General features: G+C 41.1%; 1 protein-coding gene across 5 annotated transcripts; it reads right to left on the reverse strand.

Moving 5' to 3' along the window:
• Positions 1 to 321: 321 nt before the first annotated feature.
• Positions 322 to 12,048, reverse strand: ZNF502 (zinc finger protein 502). 5 transcript variants are annotated; one of them, XM_011981116.1, is made up of 5 exons: positions 11,951 to 12,048; positions 9,980 to 10,077; positions 7,139 to 7,261; positions 3,804 to 3,917; positions 322 to 3,265 (listed from the first exon to the last, which is right to left on the reverse strand). In XM_011981116.1, the coding sequence occupies exons 4-5, from the start codon at positions 3,856 to 3,858 to the stop codon at positions 1,686 to 1,688; spliced, it is 1,635 nt and encodes a 544-aa protein (XP_011836506.1). In that variant the 5' UTR covers positions 3,859 to 3,917; positions 7,139 to 7,261; positions 9,980 to 10,077; positions 11,951 to 12,048; the 3' UTR covers positions 322 to 1,685. The 5 variants fall into 5 exon arrangements, with proteins under 5 accessions (XP_011836506.1, XP_011836504.1, XP_011836505.1 ...); XM_011981114.1 differs by lacking the exon at positions 7,139 to 7,261; XM_011981115.1 differs by lacking the exon at positions 7,139 to 7,261 and having other exon boundaries at positions 11,947 to 12,048.
• Positions 12,049 to 19,063: the final 7,015 nt, after the last annotated feature.

Raw genomic sequence — 19,063 nt, forward strand, 5'->3', positions numbered from 1 at the left:
GAGGCCGGAGAATGGCGTGAACCCGGGAGGCGGAGCTTGTAGTGAGCTGAGATCCGGCCACTGCACTCCAGCCTGGGCTACAGAGCGAGACTCCGTCTCAAAAAAAAAAAAAAAAAGAAAGCTTTTACAGCATTTTTACCCATAATGTATTGATTTCCTCAATTATGACTTCATTGGTGGTAGATTTTAAGAACATAATCTTCATAGAAAGTGAAAAAGATATATTTATACCATATTACCATTAATGATAATTCACAGCCCAAACCTATCCCTAGAAGGCAATTGCTCTAGAAAAATCGATGAGTTCCAAATAACCAAGTATTCCAGAATCAACTTAATTTAGTGTTTTTAATAGCCACACTTTAAAAATGCTATAAGCTTCACAGCTTAGAAACTATTTTAAATACCAGTCAAAGGCTATCCTCAATCTTCTGGAGCTCAATTTCTGGGTAGCAGTTAAGAACATGAAAGGAATTTGGGAAATAAAGGGAAAACTATGTTATTTCTCTCAAAAGAATAAAATACTGTCACAGTCAGTGGCAAAATGTGCTATCCTGATTTTCAGGGATTTGAAAAAGATTCTTTTAGAAGTCTTTCCAAAATCATTCCATGACAAATGTCAACACTTTCTTAAGCGGCCCCAACGTCCAATCAACTGAAAATTCTATCTTCTTTCATTACTAATGCTTTCTCCTAAAGACCAACAAACTAAGTATCACTTTGTTAGGATGCTGTTAGTCCTAGTGGGTCTCTCTCCTCTGGTCTCTGTACACCAAGAGCCTAGGCAAAGTTACAATAGACAGGTGTACACCTTAGCACAGGCAGGGTTATGTAGGTGACTTGCTCAGTCGCATGCAGGCTTCCTGTTCTGAGGCTTGTCACTTGAGCAGACCATTTCCTTCCTGGGTGACCATTATTCCTCTGAGATAGATATTGGGTCTTACTGGTTCTCTGAACAGGTATGACTGCCTTCCCATAAACCAATATCATGAATTCTAACTTGGTCTCCTGTTTCATTCTTAGCTCTGAGTCACCCCAAAGCTTGGAAGAATCAGGAAAGACCTTCTTTACTGGCAGATCTATAGAGGTCAGCCCAGTTGTTGCTTTATATCTCCTTTTTTTAAATGAATGAATATGGATTTTTTTTTTTTTTTTGGTTCTTATTTGTTTCTGTCTCCTCTTTACAGGACCACTTCCACAGGTTGGGAGCTTTCCCCATGGTAGCATGGTCAGGGCTGCCTCAAATCTGGAGGCTAGACTTAGCACTACATCAGAACTGTGCCACTTCACACTGACAGGCAGTGTTTAGGAAAAACATCTCAACCTGCCAGCCAACGAAAATGGGTGACAAGTCAGAAGATGGGGCAGGGTGTAGTAAAGTTAGCAGAAGTGCTAACTTAACAAATGCCCCCTCAAGCTGTAAGAGGCACATGGGGAGACAGTGGCAATGTGTAGGCCTTATCTGAAAAGCAGGAATTTCTTTCTACCCTGTATTCCCAGATGCCCACCTCGAGTAGGCTCTGTATTCCCTAAGCTCTCACCTCCATTTCTGGAAACATTCCTCTCAGAGTACAGTAGCCAAGGCTCCTTCTTCCTTCCCTCCAGGAACTCTACCTGCCCCTCTACTCCCAGTCAGATTCATAGTCATCCTCACTAGAGAAACTGTCATAACCTAAATGCCAGCATTATTCACCACTGTGAAGTTTCTGATGTCTGAAAAGGACTGAACTATGTCTGAAGAACTTTCCACACTCAATGCACTCATAAGGCTTCTCACCAGTGTGAATTCTGTAATGTTCACTAAGGTGTGCATACTTGCGGAAGGTTTTCTCACACTCACTACATTTATAGAGCTTCTCACCAGTGTGAGTTCTATGATGTTCAGTAAGAGATGAGCTATGAGCAAAGGCTTTCCCACATTCTTTACATTTATAGGGCTTCTCTCCAGTATGAATTCTCATATGCTGAGTGAGGCAGGTGTTCTGGTTAAAGCCCTTTCCACATTCATTGCATTTATAGGGTTTTTCTCCAGTGTGACTTCTCTGATGCCGAATAAGGCAAATGCTCTGAATGAAGGCTTTACCACATTCACTGCATTTGTAGGGTCTCTCCCCCGTGTGTATTCTCTGATGTTTAGTGAGTGGGGTGCTCTGAGTAAATGCTTTGCCACATTCCTTACACTTATATGGTTTTTCTCCAGTATGAATTCGCTGGTGTTTAATAAGAGATGGGCTCTGACAAAATGCTTTGCCACATTCTTTACATTTATAGGGTTTCTCTCCAGTATGAATTCTCTGATGCTGAGAGAGGTTTGCCTTTGTTTGGAAAGTTTTCCCACATTCATCACATTTATGGGGTTTTTCCCCAGTGTGAATTCTCTGATGTTGTGTAAGATTTGAATGTTTTCGAAAAGAAGAGCCACATTCACTGCATACATAAGGCTTCTCACCAGTGTGAATTCTCTGATGATGAATAAGGTGTGTATTCTGATTGAATGCCTTCCCACATCTATTACACTTATAAGGTTTCTCTCCAGTGTGAATTCTCTGGTGTTCAGTGAGATGTGAGTGATTGCGGAAGGAATTCCCACATTCATTACATTTATAAGGTTTCTCTCCAGTGTGAACTCTTTGATGCTGAGTAAGAAATGATCGACATCGAAATGTTTTCCCACACTGCTCACATCCATATGGTTTCACTCCAGTGTGAATTCTTTGATGTTGAACAAGGAATGAACTACGACTAAAGGCTTTCCCACATTCCTCACATGCGTAGGGTCTCTCTCCAGTATGAGTTCTCTGATGTTGGGTAAGGGATGAGCCCTGAGTAAAGGTTTTTCCACATTCGTTACATTTCCAAGATTTCTTCTGTGTGCAGAGAGTTGGACATTTACTTTGGTCTGAAAAATCATTGGTGTGTACATTACTTGTTTCCCACTGATGCAGACTCTCTTCTGTAGAAACCCTGAGACGTGTAACAAGGCTTGAGGTCAAAAGCAAGCTTTTCTCAAAATTGTAGTTTTGACTAATAATTTCAGGGGGTGCTTCTTTGTGGATGAAAGTTATTCCCCCAAAACCTCCTTCCTGGAAAAGGCATGATTCAGCAATTTCCCTAGGAGAGTTTTCCTTCATGCCCTCACATGCATATTTTTCTTCAAATGTAGAATCTTGGTATTCATCCTCTTGGAATCTCTTTGCTACTATCCCTGATGAATCAATTTTACAGACATCCTGCTCTGGAGCAGGCTTGTTCTTGTTTACCCAGCCTGAAAGAAAAGAGCAGAATGAATATCTCCTATACAGGGCAGAGTGAAGGCCCCTGATCTTAACTTTTGGCAGACCTCAGTAATGGCCTATGATGAAGGGCCAGTAACAACAAGTATGGCAAGTAACTTAAGAGTTGCAACTGGTAGAAGAGATATGTATCAGGGAAATATGATTACCATTAATGAGGAACTCCCATAGAAGGGGTAGCTACAGACACCCAAGGAGCAAGAGAATGAGACAATGGAGATAAATGAAAAACAACAACCAACACATAGGCTAAGATTAGGGCAAGACAGGAAACATGAATGCTTTATATCCAGAGTAGAGACTGGGAGAATATAAACAGGAAAATGCTAGAAATGAGAATAAAATTAGTACTGGGAAAAAGTTGGCCCCAGACATGTTCACCCACCCCTGCCCCCAACATCCCTATAAGTTATTTTATCTCCTGAGCCTCACCCAGCTTCTCTTCTATAATTTCCAAAGGCTTCCTGTTGGCTGGCTATTTCTTCCACTGCTTGTCCCTTGCTCACTCACCTGGACAAGTCTCTCTTCTAATCTCTCTCTCTTCAGTTCCTTGCATATTCAACATCCAAAGACTGTCTCTTCACTTTGATTGGAAAACACTTCAGGCTTGAAAAACTGGGAGCCCTGCTCATGGGGAAAAAGGTGCAGGGAGAGAGGGAATATTACTGTCCCAGTAAACACAACAAAGAGCTGTTGCCTAGTGACACTATCTAATAACACACACAATAACTCTCAGGATAACAATGCGGAAGCATCCGCAAAAATCAGCATTGGCTTGTAGCCTCCTAGGTTCATACCCCATTTGTTAGCTGTCCAAAAAGTGATAACATCAGACTAACATACTATCAAATATTTAAGTACTTGATAAATAAATCAGAATGTTATTCATTACCTTTTTATAATGATAAAGATTAAATAAATAGGTATATTCATATCAATTAGTACACTCTGTCTATCATACAATAATCTATATGAAAAGCTAGTCAATATAGTTAAAAGTTATATAGCAAAATATCCTCATAGCAAGGCTTGTGTATTAAGTCTGATTTACCCACTTCTACCAAACGCCAAGAGGCTGAGATAGTGTCAGGGAATGCTATCTACTTGATACAAACTAGAGACACACTGATTGTCCTTTCTTCAAGATGTCATATCAATTAAACAGTTTTTCTTCAGGTATAGCTCAGTGTCAGAGGACAGGCTGCAGTTAAAAAGAAACAAAAATAAATTTAATTGTGAAATAAGTTTTGACTTACAAAAAAGTTGCAAAAATACCAGTTTCTGTAAATGCTTCTTTTTAAAAATGTCAGAATCAAAACTGTTCATTCAAAAATATCTCTCCATTTAACCCTGAAGTGAGAAGCAGAACTGGCAGCATTATTCAAGGAAAAAGGGAAGATCCAGAGATGATTTTTACCAGAGTCAAGAACTTGGAAGACATGAAAGAATAAAATAAGTCTGCTCAAGTACATAATAAGCTTGGTCTTACGGACTTCTCAGTGAAGTCTATGCTTTTGCATTGAACTTTAAAGTTTTAAGAAGATACTTGGCTGGAAGCAGTGGCTTAGGCCTGTAATCCCAGCACTTTGGGAGGCCAAGGCAGGTGGATCACCTGAGGTTAGGAGTTTGAGACCAGCCTAGCCAACATGACGAAACCCTGTCTCCATAAGAATATAAAAATTAGCTGGGCATGATGGCAGGTGCCTGTAATCCCAGCTACTCAGGAGAATGAGGTGGGAGAATCACTTGAACCCAGGAGGCAGAGGCTACAGTGAGCTAAGATTACACGATTGCACTCCAGCTTGGGAGACAGAGCAAGACTCCATCTCAAAAAAAAAAGAAGATCCTATCTGGGTTTTCCTGATTCTCATTCACAGGAAGAACATAAAGGGACTTGTAAGCTACTACACAATCCTACAGAGACTCAGAGACTCATGCAAGCAGACTGGGATTTGGGTGACTAATCAGTGTTAGACACTGGAAAAAGAAGCCAGACACCCTATCTGGCTCCAACTTGTGTCATAGCTAGATAAAGACATTAAATGAATCATTTCAAATATGGGAGTTACAAAACTGCAAGTATGGGGTGCTACAGAATGTAGAGCAGAGGGGACCTGATATAGTCTGGGTCCCCTTTAGACATGTGAAAGGGAAAAGTAGGCCAGGTACGGTGGCTCACGCCTGGGATCCCAACACTTTGGGAGGCCGAGGCAGGCGGATCATGAGGTCAGGAGATCGAGACTGTCCTGGCTAACATGGTGAAACCCCGTCTCTACTAAAAATACAAAAAATTAGCTGGGCGTGGTAGCACATGACTGTAGTCCCAGCTGCATGGGAGGCTGAGGCAGGAGAATCACTTGAACCCGGGAGGCAGAGGTTGCAGTGAGGCAAGATCGCGCCACTGCACGCCAGCCTGGGCGACAGAGGGAGACTCCATCTCAAAAAAAAAAAAAAAAACAACAACAGAAAGGCCGGGCACGGTGGCTCACGCCTGTAATCCCAGCACTTTGGGAGGCCGAGATGGGCAGATCACGAGGTCAGGAGATCAAGACCACCCTGGCTAACACGGTGAAACCCCATCTCTACTAAAAATACAAAAAATTAGCTGGGCGTGGTAGCACATGACTGTAGTCCCAGCTGCATGGGAGGCTGAGGCAGGAGAATGGTGTGAACCCTGGAGGCGGAGTTTGCAGTGAGCCGAGATTGTGCCACTGCATTCCAGCCTGGGCGACAGAGCTAGACTCCGTCTCAAAAAAGAAAAAAGAAAGGAAAAAGTAGAGAGACAAAATGAACATACAAAAGGAATCAAGTAAGGAATCATAGTAATGCCCAAAGTATTGAACACCAGAAATGAGACATAAAGCCTGAGGGCAAGCCAGTTCAAACAGAACCCTAAAAAACATTTTAAGGACTTTACCCTAAAGTGAAGAGAAAGCCATAATAAGGATTTGAAAAAGTTTGATAAAATACATGACATGATTAGATCTGCTGTTTTATGGAAACACATTCCTCTGTCTACAGCAACAGATAATGTGTGTAGTAGGGGGGAGTGGGAGGGTAAGGTGAAGGCTTGAAGATCCCTTGTAAGGCTATTTCAGTAGTCCAGTATGGGGACTGGATTAAAAGAAAGAATCAACCAGAATGAATGAATATTGCTGGGAGGGGTGAGAGAGGGAGATGTCAAGGATAATTAGCCAGTTTTGGGTGATGACAGTGACCTTTAGTGACAGTGGGTACACTGGTCTGGAAAGCAATAAGATACCTTTAGTTTCAAATATCTACATAGAAGGTAGAACAGGGCATACATAGTTGAAAGAGAGACAGGTGTGGCCTGAAGAGTTTTAGACATAAAAAAAGTAATTGAAATCACAGGAGTAACAGATAAAATCTTTAAAGCAATGTGGCTAGGAAAACTCCAACAGTGAGTCTAAACACTTAAAAGATCTCTAATCCCAGCAAGGTGAGGTAGCTCACACTTGTAATCCTAGCACTTTAAGAGGCCAAAGTGGGAGGATCACTTTAGGCTAGAAGTTTGAGACCAGCCTAGGCAACAGAGAAAACTCCATCTCTACAAAAAACAAAAATTCGTTGGGTGTAGTGGTATGCACCTATAGTCACAGCTACTAAGGTGGAGGATCACTTGAGCCCAGGAGTTCGAGGCTGCAGTGAGCTATTAATATGATTGCATTGGCCGGGCACGGTGGCTCACGCCTGTAATCCCAGCACTTTGGGAGGCTGAGGCAGGTGGGTCACCTGAGGTCGGAAGTTTGAGACCAGCCTGGCCAATATGGAGAAACCCTGTCTCTACTAAAAATACAAAATTAGCCAGGCATGGTGGCGCATGCCTGTAATCCCAGCTACTCGGGAGGCTGAGGCAGGAGAATTGCTTGAACCCAGGAGGCAGAGGTTGCGGTGAGGATGGATCGTGTCATCGCACTCCAGCCTGGGCAACAAGAGTGAAACTCCATCTCAAAAAAAAAAAAAAAAAAGATTGCATCACTTCACTCCAGCCTGGGCAACAAAACAACATCCTGTCTTAAAAATAAATTAAATAAAATATCTCTAATCCTCTAAGAGATGTAAATAAAAATAATTTAATATATGATAAAAGCAGCATTTCTAATCACAAAAGGATAGATAATTAATAAATCAAGTTGGCACCATTGCTGACTACCTGGAAAAAAAAGTGTAATTACTATATTGCACCACACACCAAAATAAACCGAAACCAATTAAAGGGTTAAATATAGAAAATAAAACCACAAAATAAAATATGACCAAAAATTCATCCTGGGGTTAGCACTTTCAAGCATGATGCAAAATGGATAGGACAAAAATTGATAAATCTGACCACATAAAAACAATACCCTATATATCCAAAATACAAAGAAATGAAGACAAACAAGCTTTAAAAAAAAAGTATTTTTCAGTTATATATCAAGGGATAGATAGATCTAATAAAGATTTCTTACAGATGAGTAAGAAAAAAAGGTGAACTGAGAGAAAAACGGAAAATACAAAAAATACACCAAGAATTACAAAGGCCAATAAACATATCAAAACAATGTTCCATCTTTGTGGTAAACAAAGAAATGGAAACTGAAAGAATGAAGAATCAATTTTTACATCAAAGTGGAAAATCTATTTTTAATGCTACATTCAAGATTCACAAAGGTGCAGAGAAAGAGTTTCTCACACACCAGTGCAAACGTAAGTTGGTACCATCTTTCTGGAGCGAATCTAGCAATATACATCAGGTGTGAAAGTTGTAGCTTAGTTATAGTTAGGATGCTGTGGTCAACATTTTGTGGATACAGGAATTCAGAACAGAATGCTCATTTTGTATATACACCATCTGTAGTGTACCTCAGAGTCATCAGTATGCCATAAAAAATGACTATATTCTGCCAGACACAGTGGCTCACACCTGTAATCCCAGCACTCTGGGAGGCCAAGGCAGGTGGATCACCTGAGGTCAGGAGTTCGAGATCAGCCTGCCCAATATGGCGAAACCACGTCCCTACTAAAAAATACAAAAAATTAGCCAGGCGCACTGGCAGGCGCCTGTAATCTCAGCTACTCAGGAGGCTGAGGCAGGAGAATTGCTTGAACCCAGGGGGCAGAGACTATAGTGAGCCAAGATCACGCCACTGCACTCTAGCTTGGGCGACAAGAGCAAAACTCCATCTCAAAAAAAAAAAGACTATATTCTTTGACCTAGTAATTCTACTAGAACTTTCTCAGAAAGAAGTAACTTTCCAGAGAGAAGAGAAACAGAATTCTTCTGTTACTTGTAAAAATATCCCCTGAAATGTACACAGAAATAAAGTTTGTCTATTGGTGGACACTGAGGATTGGCAAATTATGATACTTCTACTTGGTGAAAATTATTTAGACATAAAGACAATTAAAAATGAAAATATATGATTATTGGGAAAAAATACTTATGCCATATGTTAAATATCCTGTATAGTAAAATTTCAAGTATTAATATAATGTAAAATATATGTTTGTTAAAATACACATGTGACGTGCTTGTGTCCAGCTACTCAGGAGGCTGAGGTAGAAGGATCACTTGAACCTGGGAGGTAGAGGTTGCAATAAGCTGTGATAGCACCATTACACTCCAACCTGGGTGACAGAGTGAGACCCCGCTCAAAAATTAAAACTTAAAAATACATCTGAATAAGATCAAGAAGGAAAAATAATCATCACTGTGGTAAAATAATGAATTGTGAATAATTTTCCCAAATGCCCTCTATTATCTATATTTTGCTCTACTTTTGCTTAAAAAAAAAAAAAACTAACAAATCTATAAGAATATATATCAAATTATTTATTGTGATCATTTCTGAAGAATAAAATTATGATAAACTTTTGCCTTAAAGCCTATGTTTTTGTAATGTTTGAAAAATTTCCCATAGGAATAACTAACTTCTGTAATCAAAGAAAAAGTGAAAAAGCATAATCAGAGATGGCACAGAGATTTATGTACAAAGATCACACTATTACTACAATTGTTAAACAGGCAAATAAACATTGACAGACTACCAAAGATAGATTATGAAAGTATCAAAAATCACAATTTCAAAGAATATTCATGAGAAAATATAATATGTTAAAACAGGAAGATACAAAACACTAAAACAAAAACAAGAAATATGCACACATATACTGGGACTAAGCACTCAATACACAGAAACTATTGTTAATAAACAGATAAAACACACACATTTTAAAAAGACATAAAGACAACCTACACACTTATCTCTAGATCAGTTAATGGGTTACTTTAGTCCTTTATACTCTTCTATATATTTTACTTCTCCTTCAATAAACATATATTACTTTTATAGTTAGAAAAAGTTACTTTTTAAAAACCCAGAAACAAAAACAAAAACAAAAACAAAAGGCTATGGTATTGGCCTCCCATTCACAAGATGATAGTAGATTGGATTGGGAGTCAGGAAAGTTTCCTCTGCCAATAGCCTATGTGAGTGGGCCTACATGACAGGCCATTTATCTGAAAAGGGTAACAACTTAGACAGTATTTATGGGTCATTCCAGCTCTCATAATCCGTGAATCCTTGATGAGTTAATTCACATAAAGCATTCAAAAAGATATCTACTCGATGGCAGGCACTCAACAGGGGTTAGATGCTATTATGGTTGATACTAAAACCTACAGAGAAAGAAAGACATCTTGGTGATGACCGCATCCTTCCAATCAAGGATCATTTGAGCTGTCAGCAGTTTGTCAATGTCAAGGGTCAGCAAACATTTTCTGTAACAGGCCAGAAAGCAAATTTTTTTAGGTTTAATGGGTTAAATGGGATATATAGTCTCTGCCTCAACCATTCAACTTTGCCTTTGTAGTTTGAAAACAGAAATAGACAATATGTAAATTTGCCTGTGTTTTAATAAAAGAGTTTTACCAAAAAAAAAAGTGGCAGACCAAATTTGGTCCATATTTGCTGACTCCTAGGTCTATAAGTTGCCCAGAAAGTAATGTACGGGTGCTTCTACAAATGCCTATTGTGGAATAATCCGGCTGTTACTGATTTTAAGATGTTAAAAAGATCCCTCTGCAGATCTGGGGAGAGATGAGTATTATGGTGAAAGATAAAAGGAAACAGGCTCTTAATAGCCCTATCCTGCTAACCTAATAGAGAGCTGGCTTCCTCCCTCTACCTTGTAAGGTTTTGCCCAGGTGCCACCTCCTTACCCCTCAATAATTAGCTAAAGGAATCTAGGCGAGCTAGATGAAGTTTTTCAAGAATTTTAAACAATCCCTCCAATGAGACCACATTGAAATGTACTCCTCTCTGAAGCCCTTCTTGGTCTGCATGTCGGCACCAAACAGTGCACTCAACCAAGCTGCGGCAGTACACTTTATCTCTTATGCAGCCTTGGGTCACTTAGTAATGTGATCTGGGACAAGTTTTCTATTGTCTTTGTAAGTTTTCTATTCTCTTTGTACCTCAGTTCCCTCACTTAAAAACTATACATAGGCCTGGCACAGTGTTTCACGCCTGTGATCCCAGCACTTTGGGAGGCCAAGGCAGGCGGATCACCTGAGGTCAGGAGTTCGCGACCAGCCTGATCAACATGGTGAAACCCCGTTTCTACTAAAAATACAAAATTAGCTAGGTGTGGTGGCACATGCCTGTAATCCCAGCTACTCGAGAGCCTGAGGCAGGAGAATCGCTTGAACCCGGGAAGCAGAGGTTGTGGTGAGCCGAGATCGCGCTGTTGCACTCCAGCCTGGGTAACAAGAATGAAACTCCGTCTCAAAAAAACAAAAAACAAAACAAAACAAAAAAACAAAAACCCTACACATAATACGCTGTTGTGAAGATTAAATCAATTAGCACAAATGCTTCAAATAGTGCCTGGTATACAGTAAGTGCTAAATAAATGTAGTTTAAAATATTACCACCAAAATCTGCTTATGCACTTATTGTCCTACACAAGACTGGAAGCATGTTTACATTTGGCAGTCTCCGGCGTCACTCTTTTGTAGCCTCACTCCTGAATTCGGTGTAATGTTTGGCATGTAATGGATAGTAACCCTTCATTGGGAGGCATTAAGGTTTGCATACATGCTATCACATACAACTGTCAACTGGGCTTTGTGAAGAAGCAAGGAACAGACTTCTACACAGTACTTGAGAGATTTCTGTACCCTCCAGAATTGTAACTCCGGTCTCAAGACTCCAAACGAGCGCACTTTACACTATGTGCCCTCTCCTATAAAAACAGGCTCTAAACAAGTTTCGGAGCTACAGGATAGGCCGGGGAAAGAAACTGGTATCTGAACCGAGAATTCTGATCCCCAGGATCTCGTTTCCTGACATGGGTCCTAGGTCTTCATCATCCATCCATCCTTCACTCATTCATTCATTCACTCTGCCATTTTCCTAGGCATCTCCTCTGTGCTGGGCACTGTGCTGGGCCTTGGGGTCTGCAGTGCTGAGGCTGCAGGTTGGGCGGGCCGAGCCGCCAGGAGTGTCCCAGGTTCGGGCGGCACGCGTAGGCAGCAATTCGGGGAGGATCGAGGCCGGGGCTGACTTCCCAAATAACCCTCCAGCCCGCCGCCCCAGCCGTGGCTCACCGGGGTCCCCTCTTTTCCCTTCCCTGGGTCCCAACCCGCTCACTGTGAGATCCAGGGACTCCCCGCGGAGCGGCGCGGGCGCTCCCGGAGGTTCACAGGAGCCAGGACACCAGCCTTAACTTCTGAAACCGGAAAAGTGGTGGCGCAGCCGGTAGTGCGTCACAGCGGGCTCGCGCGGCTATTCTCTGATTCTCTAGGAAGCGGGAGGAACAGCTCTATGGGACCCTAGAAGAAGGCGTTCCCTCCAAGCCCAGCCTGTAACTCCAGCCTTGTTTCCCGTCAAGCCCAGTCGCTTTACTGATATCCCATTAACAACTATCTTGGCCTGAAACACAGTGGCTACCTCAACCCTCAGGAAAATTATATAGGGAGACGTTGGGATGGAAAGGATGCTGGGTAGGAGCCGGAATGGGCCATCTCAACAAGAAACTAGTATATTCTATCTGCTTAAAATAGTCTCTATTAAGAACCTTGAGTGATGCCCTGTTATGTTAGAATAAAGGACAAACTCCCAATCTAGGCCCACACAAACTGACCTCAATATCAACGTCTCTTAGTTGCCTATCATATACATTCTGCTCTAACGTTACTGAATTCCCATTGGCCCCCTGAAATCCCTTGCCTGTTCCTGACTCTAGATCTTTTCCCCAGGATTTTCCCTTTGGAATAATCTCCCTTCCTTCTAACTGCTCTCCCTAACCTCAGCTATCCAATTTATCCTGGTTCTTCAAATCCCAATGCCAATTCTCAATTGACCACCTAGACGGTTGCCCTTATGGGTCTTTACAGTCACATATCACTATTAATTATTCTAGCTCTAGCTAACCTTCTATTCAGTGCCCCGCTAAATGCATACACTTGTACTTCTTTCATAGGTATCGTTAGGAAGATACACACAAGTAGCATCCCACCCAAGGACAACTGTGAAAGACCCAATCAGTTCATCTTTATACAACTCTACTCAGCTATATGGAGCTATTACTTATCATTATATCTCAGTGTTTAGCACAATGATTGGTAGAGAAGGTATTCAATAAATAAATACTTGTTGAAATCATTAATCAGAAACAGGTGAAATTTAGATTATTTGCATTTTTGATAAACTGAAAAATGAGGATGCCATAGATTAAATCCAGAAAGCAAGCTCTCTGCACATCTGAAAGGAAGTACCACCTAGCTGGCATATTCCCATTCCTTCAGCTCACTCTATCCAGTTGTTATCTCCCTTGGTAGAATGTAAGCTGTTTGAAGGCAGGGGCCTTTTGTGTTTTGTTCATACTGTATCTCTAGCACCTAGAGCACTGGCTGACGTACTAGGCGTTCAATCAATATTTAATGAATGACTTAGTCACCATCAACTTCCAACAAGTTACAGGAAATAGCTATTCCATATAGATGTATATTGCTTGTTTGAGAGCTAAAACTGCTGGAAAAATTATCTTTCTTCCCCCACATTACCTAAAATATGTACTCCAGAGATGAATGTTGCTTCCCTGTGAGAAATAGAAACTCCTTCTAAATCATATTTACCTTACCCGCCAAAAGAGATTATATGAAGGTATTTTCCGGGGCAGGGGAAGTTTGGGGGGAGAGGGGAGGGGAAACGGGTGAAGAAGGGGAGGCGGCAGGGAAGGTGATAGGGGCCTGGTGGGGGAATCTGGTGGAGCTGGGATCCCCAGGCTCCGTCCAGAGGAAGCAAGGCTGCGATGGCTGGGCAGTCCGAGGGCACAGGATGCACCGGAGGGTGGGCGGACTCGCCCTTTCCTGCTGGGCCACAGGTGTCCTGGATGAGGCCGCCCCACGCGCCCCCAACGATTTTATAATCAATGGATAAAGTGGGAAAAATGTGGAGTAACTTCAAATACAAGTGTCAGAATCTCTTCCGTCATGAGGGAGGAAGCCGTAGTGAAAATGTTGACATGAACTCCGACAGATGTCTGTCTGTCAAAGATGTCAAAGAGAAAAACATCAGCATAGGAGACTCAACTCTTCAGCAACAAAGCAGTCCCTTGAGAGAAAATGTTGCCTTACAACTGGGATTAAGCCCTTCAAAGAATTCTTCGCCGGGCATGGTGGCTCATGCCTGTAATCCCAGCACTTTGGGAGGCCAAGGCGGGCGGATCACGAGGTCAGGAGATTGAGACCATCCTGGCTAACACGGTGAAACCCCGTCTCTACTAAAAATACAAAAAATTAGCCAGGCGTGGTGGCGGGCGCCTGTAGTCCCAGCTACTCAGGAGGCTGAGGCAGGAGAATGGTGTGAACCCGGGAGGCGGAGCTTGCAGTGAGCTGAGACTGCGCCACTGCACTCCAGCCTGGGTGACAGAACGAGACTCCATCTCAAAAAAATTGTGTCATTATGAACACAAAGTTAGAGTTCGCTGGTTAGAATGAGAACCAGTCAAGGCAAAGTAAACGCTCCTGTACCCAAAGAGTGTTAACTAGGTCCGCTTTCATGTGCATCAGACAGTACACCTACAGCAAACACACGTAGCAGTGTTAGGCTTTATCATACAGTATGTAAGCTTAGTGTTAGTATCTGTCAGATGCGACCTGCTGTTATTTATTCAAATAAATATGGTGCCTATTGGAACAACAGAGGATAGAGCTACAGGTGTTCAGTAAGACTACAAAAACACTTTGATGATTTCTCTAACAGTTTGGTTTTTAATGGCTGTAGTATTTGAGTGAGGCAACTCTGGGGCATTTGTTATGAAGAATTCTACTTCTTACTGAAGAACAAATTATTAATATTGGATGAATATTTCAATAGTGTGACTAATGTTTGAAATTATTTTTTCTAAGAGTTTTTCTATAATCTTCCAAAATTAGTGATATTTGTAGTCACTATAAATCAAGCTTTGGAAGTCAAAAAAAATAATAATAAAAGACTGCCTTCATTTTAGGAAATAAAGCAGTTTTCTGGCCACAAGGGCATAGTGCAATTCATTTACGTGTTGATGTAGTTTATAATCAGACGCCTTTTCTCTTCTGCAAAAGATACTGTTAAGTAAACCAGATTTTCTAAATAGTCATTCTTAAAATTTCAGACTTACAAAGCTCGTAGTAGAATTTTATTGGAAGGCCCCAGGTTTTTTTCTTTTTTTAATGAGTGCTTTAACTTAAAACAGGCATTTGAAACATCTGCTGCAATGTAGTCTTGCATGTGATTTTTTAAAGTTGATGTGCAGTCTAATTGTTTCATAATTTTTGGATCTTTTCCTATATCCAGGATGATTTTGTGAACCACGAAGTACATGAGACTAAAAGATGCCCAAACAAGTCAGATAATAATAGCTACAATGGTTGCTGATGTTGAGATTATTGTTGAACTGTAATTAATAATTTGGATGGCAGTGTTTATCTCTTTTTTGTACACTCCCATAGCTGAATTGCTTAAGTATAATTTATAGAATTTCAGTGCAGTTAATTCTTAAAGGAAAATCAGAAACCTAAATTGCAGATTTAAAAAGTACTGTACAACCATTATATCTGTAAATACCTTAGCACTTTTTTATCACTTAGAATAATATGTACTACTATGTGAGTGAGCTCTTTTGGAAGTTATATCAAGTTCTAGTGTTTGTTTCTTAGTAACTGAACTGAATTTCCAGTTCTGTCCTAGACATTTTGCACTAAAGTAGCCAAATACATTCTTGTGCCTTTTTGTTATGGTGCTCCATACCACTGGTGAGCGCTCCATAGTTTCCTTACCTGCTGCTACAGAATGTTATTTTACATCCCTATGGCTATCGCCAAGGCTACAAAAAAGAAAAGCTATATTTGTATGCAAAAGCTATATTGTGTTGCATACAAATGTAGCACACATTTGCATTTGCTTATCCATTTCTCCCTTTCTTTCTAACATTCCATCACCATCTTACAGACAAGGGTAACAGGCTTATAGAGTTTGACTCAACCAGTGTTACATAGTTTGTACATTACAGAATCAGGTCAGAAAGCTAGAACTTTGAATTTCAAGCCTAGTGAAGGCTACAGCAGACAATGCTCTTTCCTTTTCATCATTTCAGTTGTCCTTGTCTAAATTTTCTCCTTTTTCCCCACACCATCTCTAAGGGAGTCAGAGCTACATCCACGAATTTTAGATCCACTGGCCACCAGTTTAACAAGGATAATCATGGCAAGTACTGCAAGTAGCCCATAAAATATCTATTCTCCTCATCCTCCTTACTAACCAAACTGAATTTTGTTCAGAGTGGCACTGTGCCCAGATTTCTCAAGTTCTTTCTCAGCTAAAGCTGGCCACATGATACATCTCTAGCCTCTGGTTGATGGATTGGCAAACTGTGGGCCAAATCCAGCCCATTGCTTGTTTTTCAAAATAAAGTTTTACTGGAACACAACTATGCTCATTCATTTATTTTCTGTCTGTTGCTACTTCCACACAACAATGGCGAAATTAAGTAGTTGTGACAGAAATCATATGACTCTCAAAACCTAAAATAATCACTAGCCTTCTGTTAAGGACCAACCCCTGCTGCAGTGAAATCCAAGTTTTGGTAGCTCAGTTGCCCTCCCAAAGCATACTACAGGACACACTCACTGCACAGAAATATATGTTAGTTCCTATCCATGGTCCTTCTAATGGTAACTTAGTCTCCCTTCTTAAATAAAGAAGCAACATAAAGTTTGGTGTAGAGTATATTTAGTGCAATTATTAGTTGCCAAATTCAACATGCATTTTCTCCCCTTTTTCTTCCTGTCAAAACTCCATTTTGTTTAGTTATCTACCCTTCCTCCATGCAGCCATGGTCATCATGGAAACATAATCCCAACTCCAAAGGGCTCTCTTGATTCACTTAAGAGTAGTGAAATTCCCCTTGCCTGTGACTGCCTCAGAAATGGTCATATATCAGTTTGCTTTTGCCTCTTAACAAACCACTCCTAAACTTAGTGGCTTAAAATAACAAACATTTATTACTTCTCATAATTCTGTGGGTCGTCTAAGTGGTTTTCATATCTGGGCTGGCTCAGAGTGGGTTGTTTAGGACAGCACGGCCTCATTCTTATGTCCTGTTGCTGGAAGGCTGGTTGGTGAGGGTTGGGGTGGGGGTGGTGTGCTCAGCTGGGATGGCTTGTTTCTGCTCCACATGGTCACTCTTCCTCCCTCAATCACAGGCTTCTTAACATGGTAACCTCAGAGTTCCACAGAGCAGCAGAAGATGGCAAGCCCCAATGTACAAACACTTTTTAAGTCTCCGCTTACAACAAATTTGCTAATGTTTCACTTGGAAAAACAATTCACATGCTGAGACCGTGTTCAAGGGGTAGAGAAATAGACTCCACCACTTAATGGGAAGAGCTGCAGGTGACATTCCAGAGAGATGGGGGAAGAATGTATAGCCGTTTTTGTAATCTGTCCAGGACGTATGACCCATTTTGGGCAAGATAGAGAGAAAGGAGGTATCTGAAAAGGATTATTTCGCATTCTGAGCAAGCATCCAGAAACAGTTCTCTCTTGTAGGGGACAAAGTTGTGAGTGGCTATCAGAGACATAACACTATAATCAGGTTGCTGTCTGCCTGGGGATGAAGCCAATACCTAGAGGAGGGCAGAGCAAGAAATTCACAGTGAAACAGAGCCAGAGTTACTGGTCTTAGCTAACCCTGAAGCCCACCCTCCTTGGTTGTTCAGTAACCCATACCAAAACATTTCCTTTTTCATTAGGCCATTTTGAGTTGGGCTTTTCATTTTTCAAAGATAGCATTCTCTAAACTTTCCACTTTCAATAGCACTTGCCTAGGACTTTTTTTTCTTAAGAGACAGAGTCTTGCTCTGTCACCTAGGCTGGAATGCAGTGGCACAATCATAGCTTACTGCAGCCTCCAGCTCCTGGGCTCAAGGAATCCTCCTGCCTCAGCCTCCTGAGTAGCTGAGACTGCAGGCACGTGCCACCACACTCAGTTAATTAAAAAAAAAAATTTAATAGAGGTGGGATCTCTCTATGTTGCCCAGGCTGGTCTCCAACCCCAGGGCTTAAGCAATTCCTGGCTCTTGATGAGTTGACAGATGTTACTGATATTGCTCTACTGATCAGTTGTTGATATTCTAGAAGTCAATGCTGAGTTTGAAGTGACTAAAGAATTATCCTTTATGAGTAATATGCACGTAACAACTACAGGTAAGAATATTTTCAAAGAAGCTGAGAAAACACCAATTCAGTACAACCTAAAGTAGAATCTGCTAAGAGTGTTACGAATGACAGTAAAACAAAAACAAAACAAAACAAAAAAATGTGTGAAGGAGGAAAGGCTTAGTTGATAAATGCACAAAGCTTGTGAGCATGTAGGTTGTTAAAAACACATGGTTATTCATAGCAGGTAGTGTGTGGAAATGTCTTAGATGTGTTGTCGAACCAGTATTGTCAACAGTGAACTTCATTTGCTCTTGTAGACCAAATCATTGTCAGTTCTGTGTATTTTTGTCTCAAATAAAAGCTAGATATCTCAACTTACCCTACCGTATGCTAGTTGAATGACTTAGGAGTGGTAAAGTTTTATTATGATTTTTTGAAATCAGAAGTAAGATTGAATTTTTTCTAAATAAGAACCGTCTTCAACAATGATCAAAACTGAATGGCAGCTGGGCGCGGTGGCTCACGCCTGTAATCTCAGCACTTTGGGAGGCCGACGGCGGTGGATCACAAGGTCAGGAGATCCACACCATCCTGGCTAACACGGTGAAACCCCGTCTCTACCAAAAATACAAAAAAATTAGCCGGGGGAGGTGGTGGGCGCCTGTACTTGGGAGGCTGAGGCAGGAGAGTGGGGTGAACCCGGGAGGCGGAGTTTGTAAGGAGCTGAGATTGTGTAACTGCATTCCAGCCTGGGTGACAGAGAGAGACGCCGTCTCAAAACAAACAAAGAAACAAACAAACAAACAAAACAGAATTGCTTTGGAAATTCGGTTTTTGTTGCAGACTCGATAATGTTTCCCAATGAATTACAAGACAAAACAGTTCTTACATGTGAAACTTACACGGTAGTAAAGTTATTCTGACAACTGACATAGTTTGAATCACAAGCAAAATCAAGGTGCTCCATATGATTTTTTTGGCTATTGAAAGTTAAAAAAAGAGGTGAGCGCTTCACTCCTATCCAAGCTGGCTGCAGGCATGTTTTTTGAACTCAAATCA

This window comes from Mandrillus leucophaeus, unplaced genomic scaffold (genome assembly GCF_000951045.1).
Source record: "Mandrillus leucophaeus isolate KB7577 unplaced genomic scaffold, Mleu.le_1.0 Scaffold22, whole genome shotgun sequence".
Classification (NCBI taxonomy): Eukaryota; Metazoa; Chordata; class Mammalia; order Primates; family Cercopithecidae; genus Mandrillus; species Mandrillus leucophaeus.

Bases quoted from the DNA above. Each gene is read 5' to 3' on its own strand.
- ZNF502 (XM_011981113.1), bottom strand. From the start codon at position 3,858: ATGTTGAATATGCAAGGAACTGAAGAGAGAGAGATTAGAAGAGAGACT. The intron at 3,266-3,803 runs GTGAGTGAGCAA...CTTTTCTTTCAG, and splicing joins TAGAAGAGAGACTTGTCCAG to GCTGGGTAAACAAGAACAAG.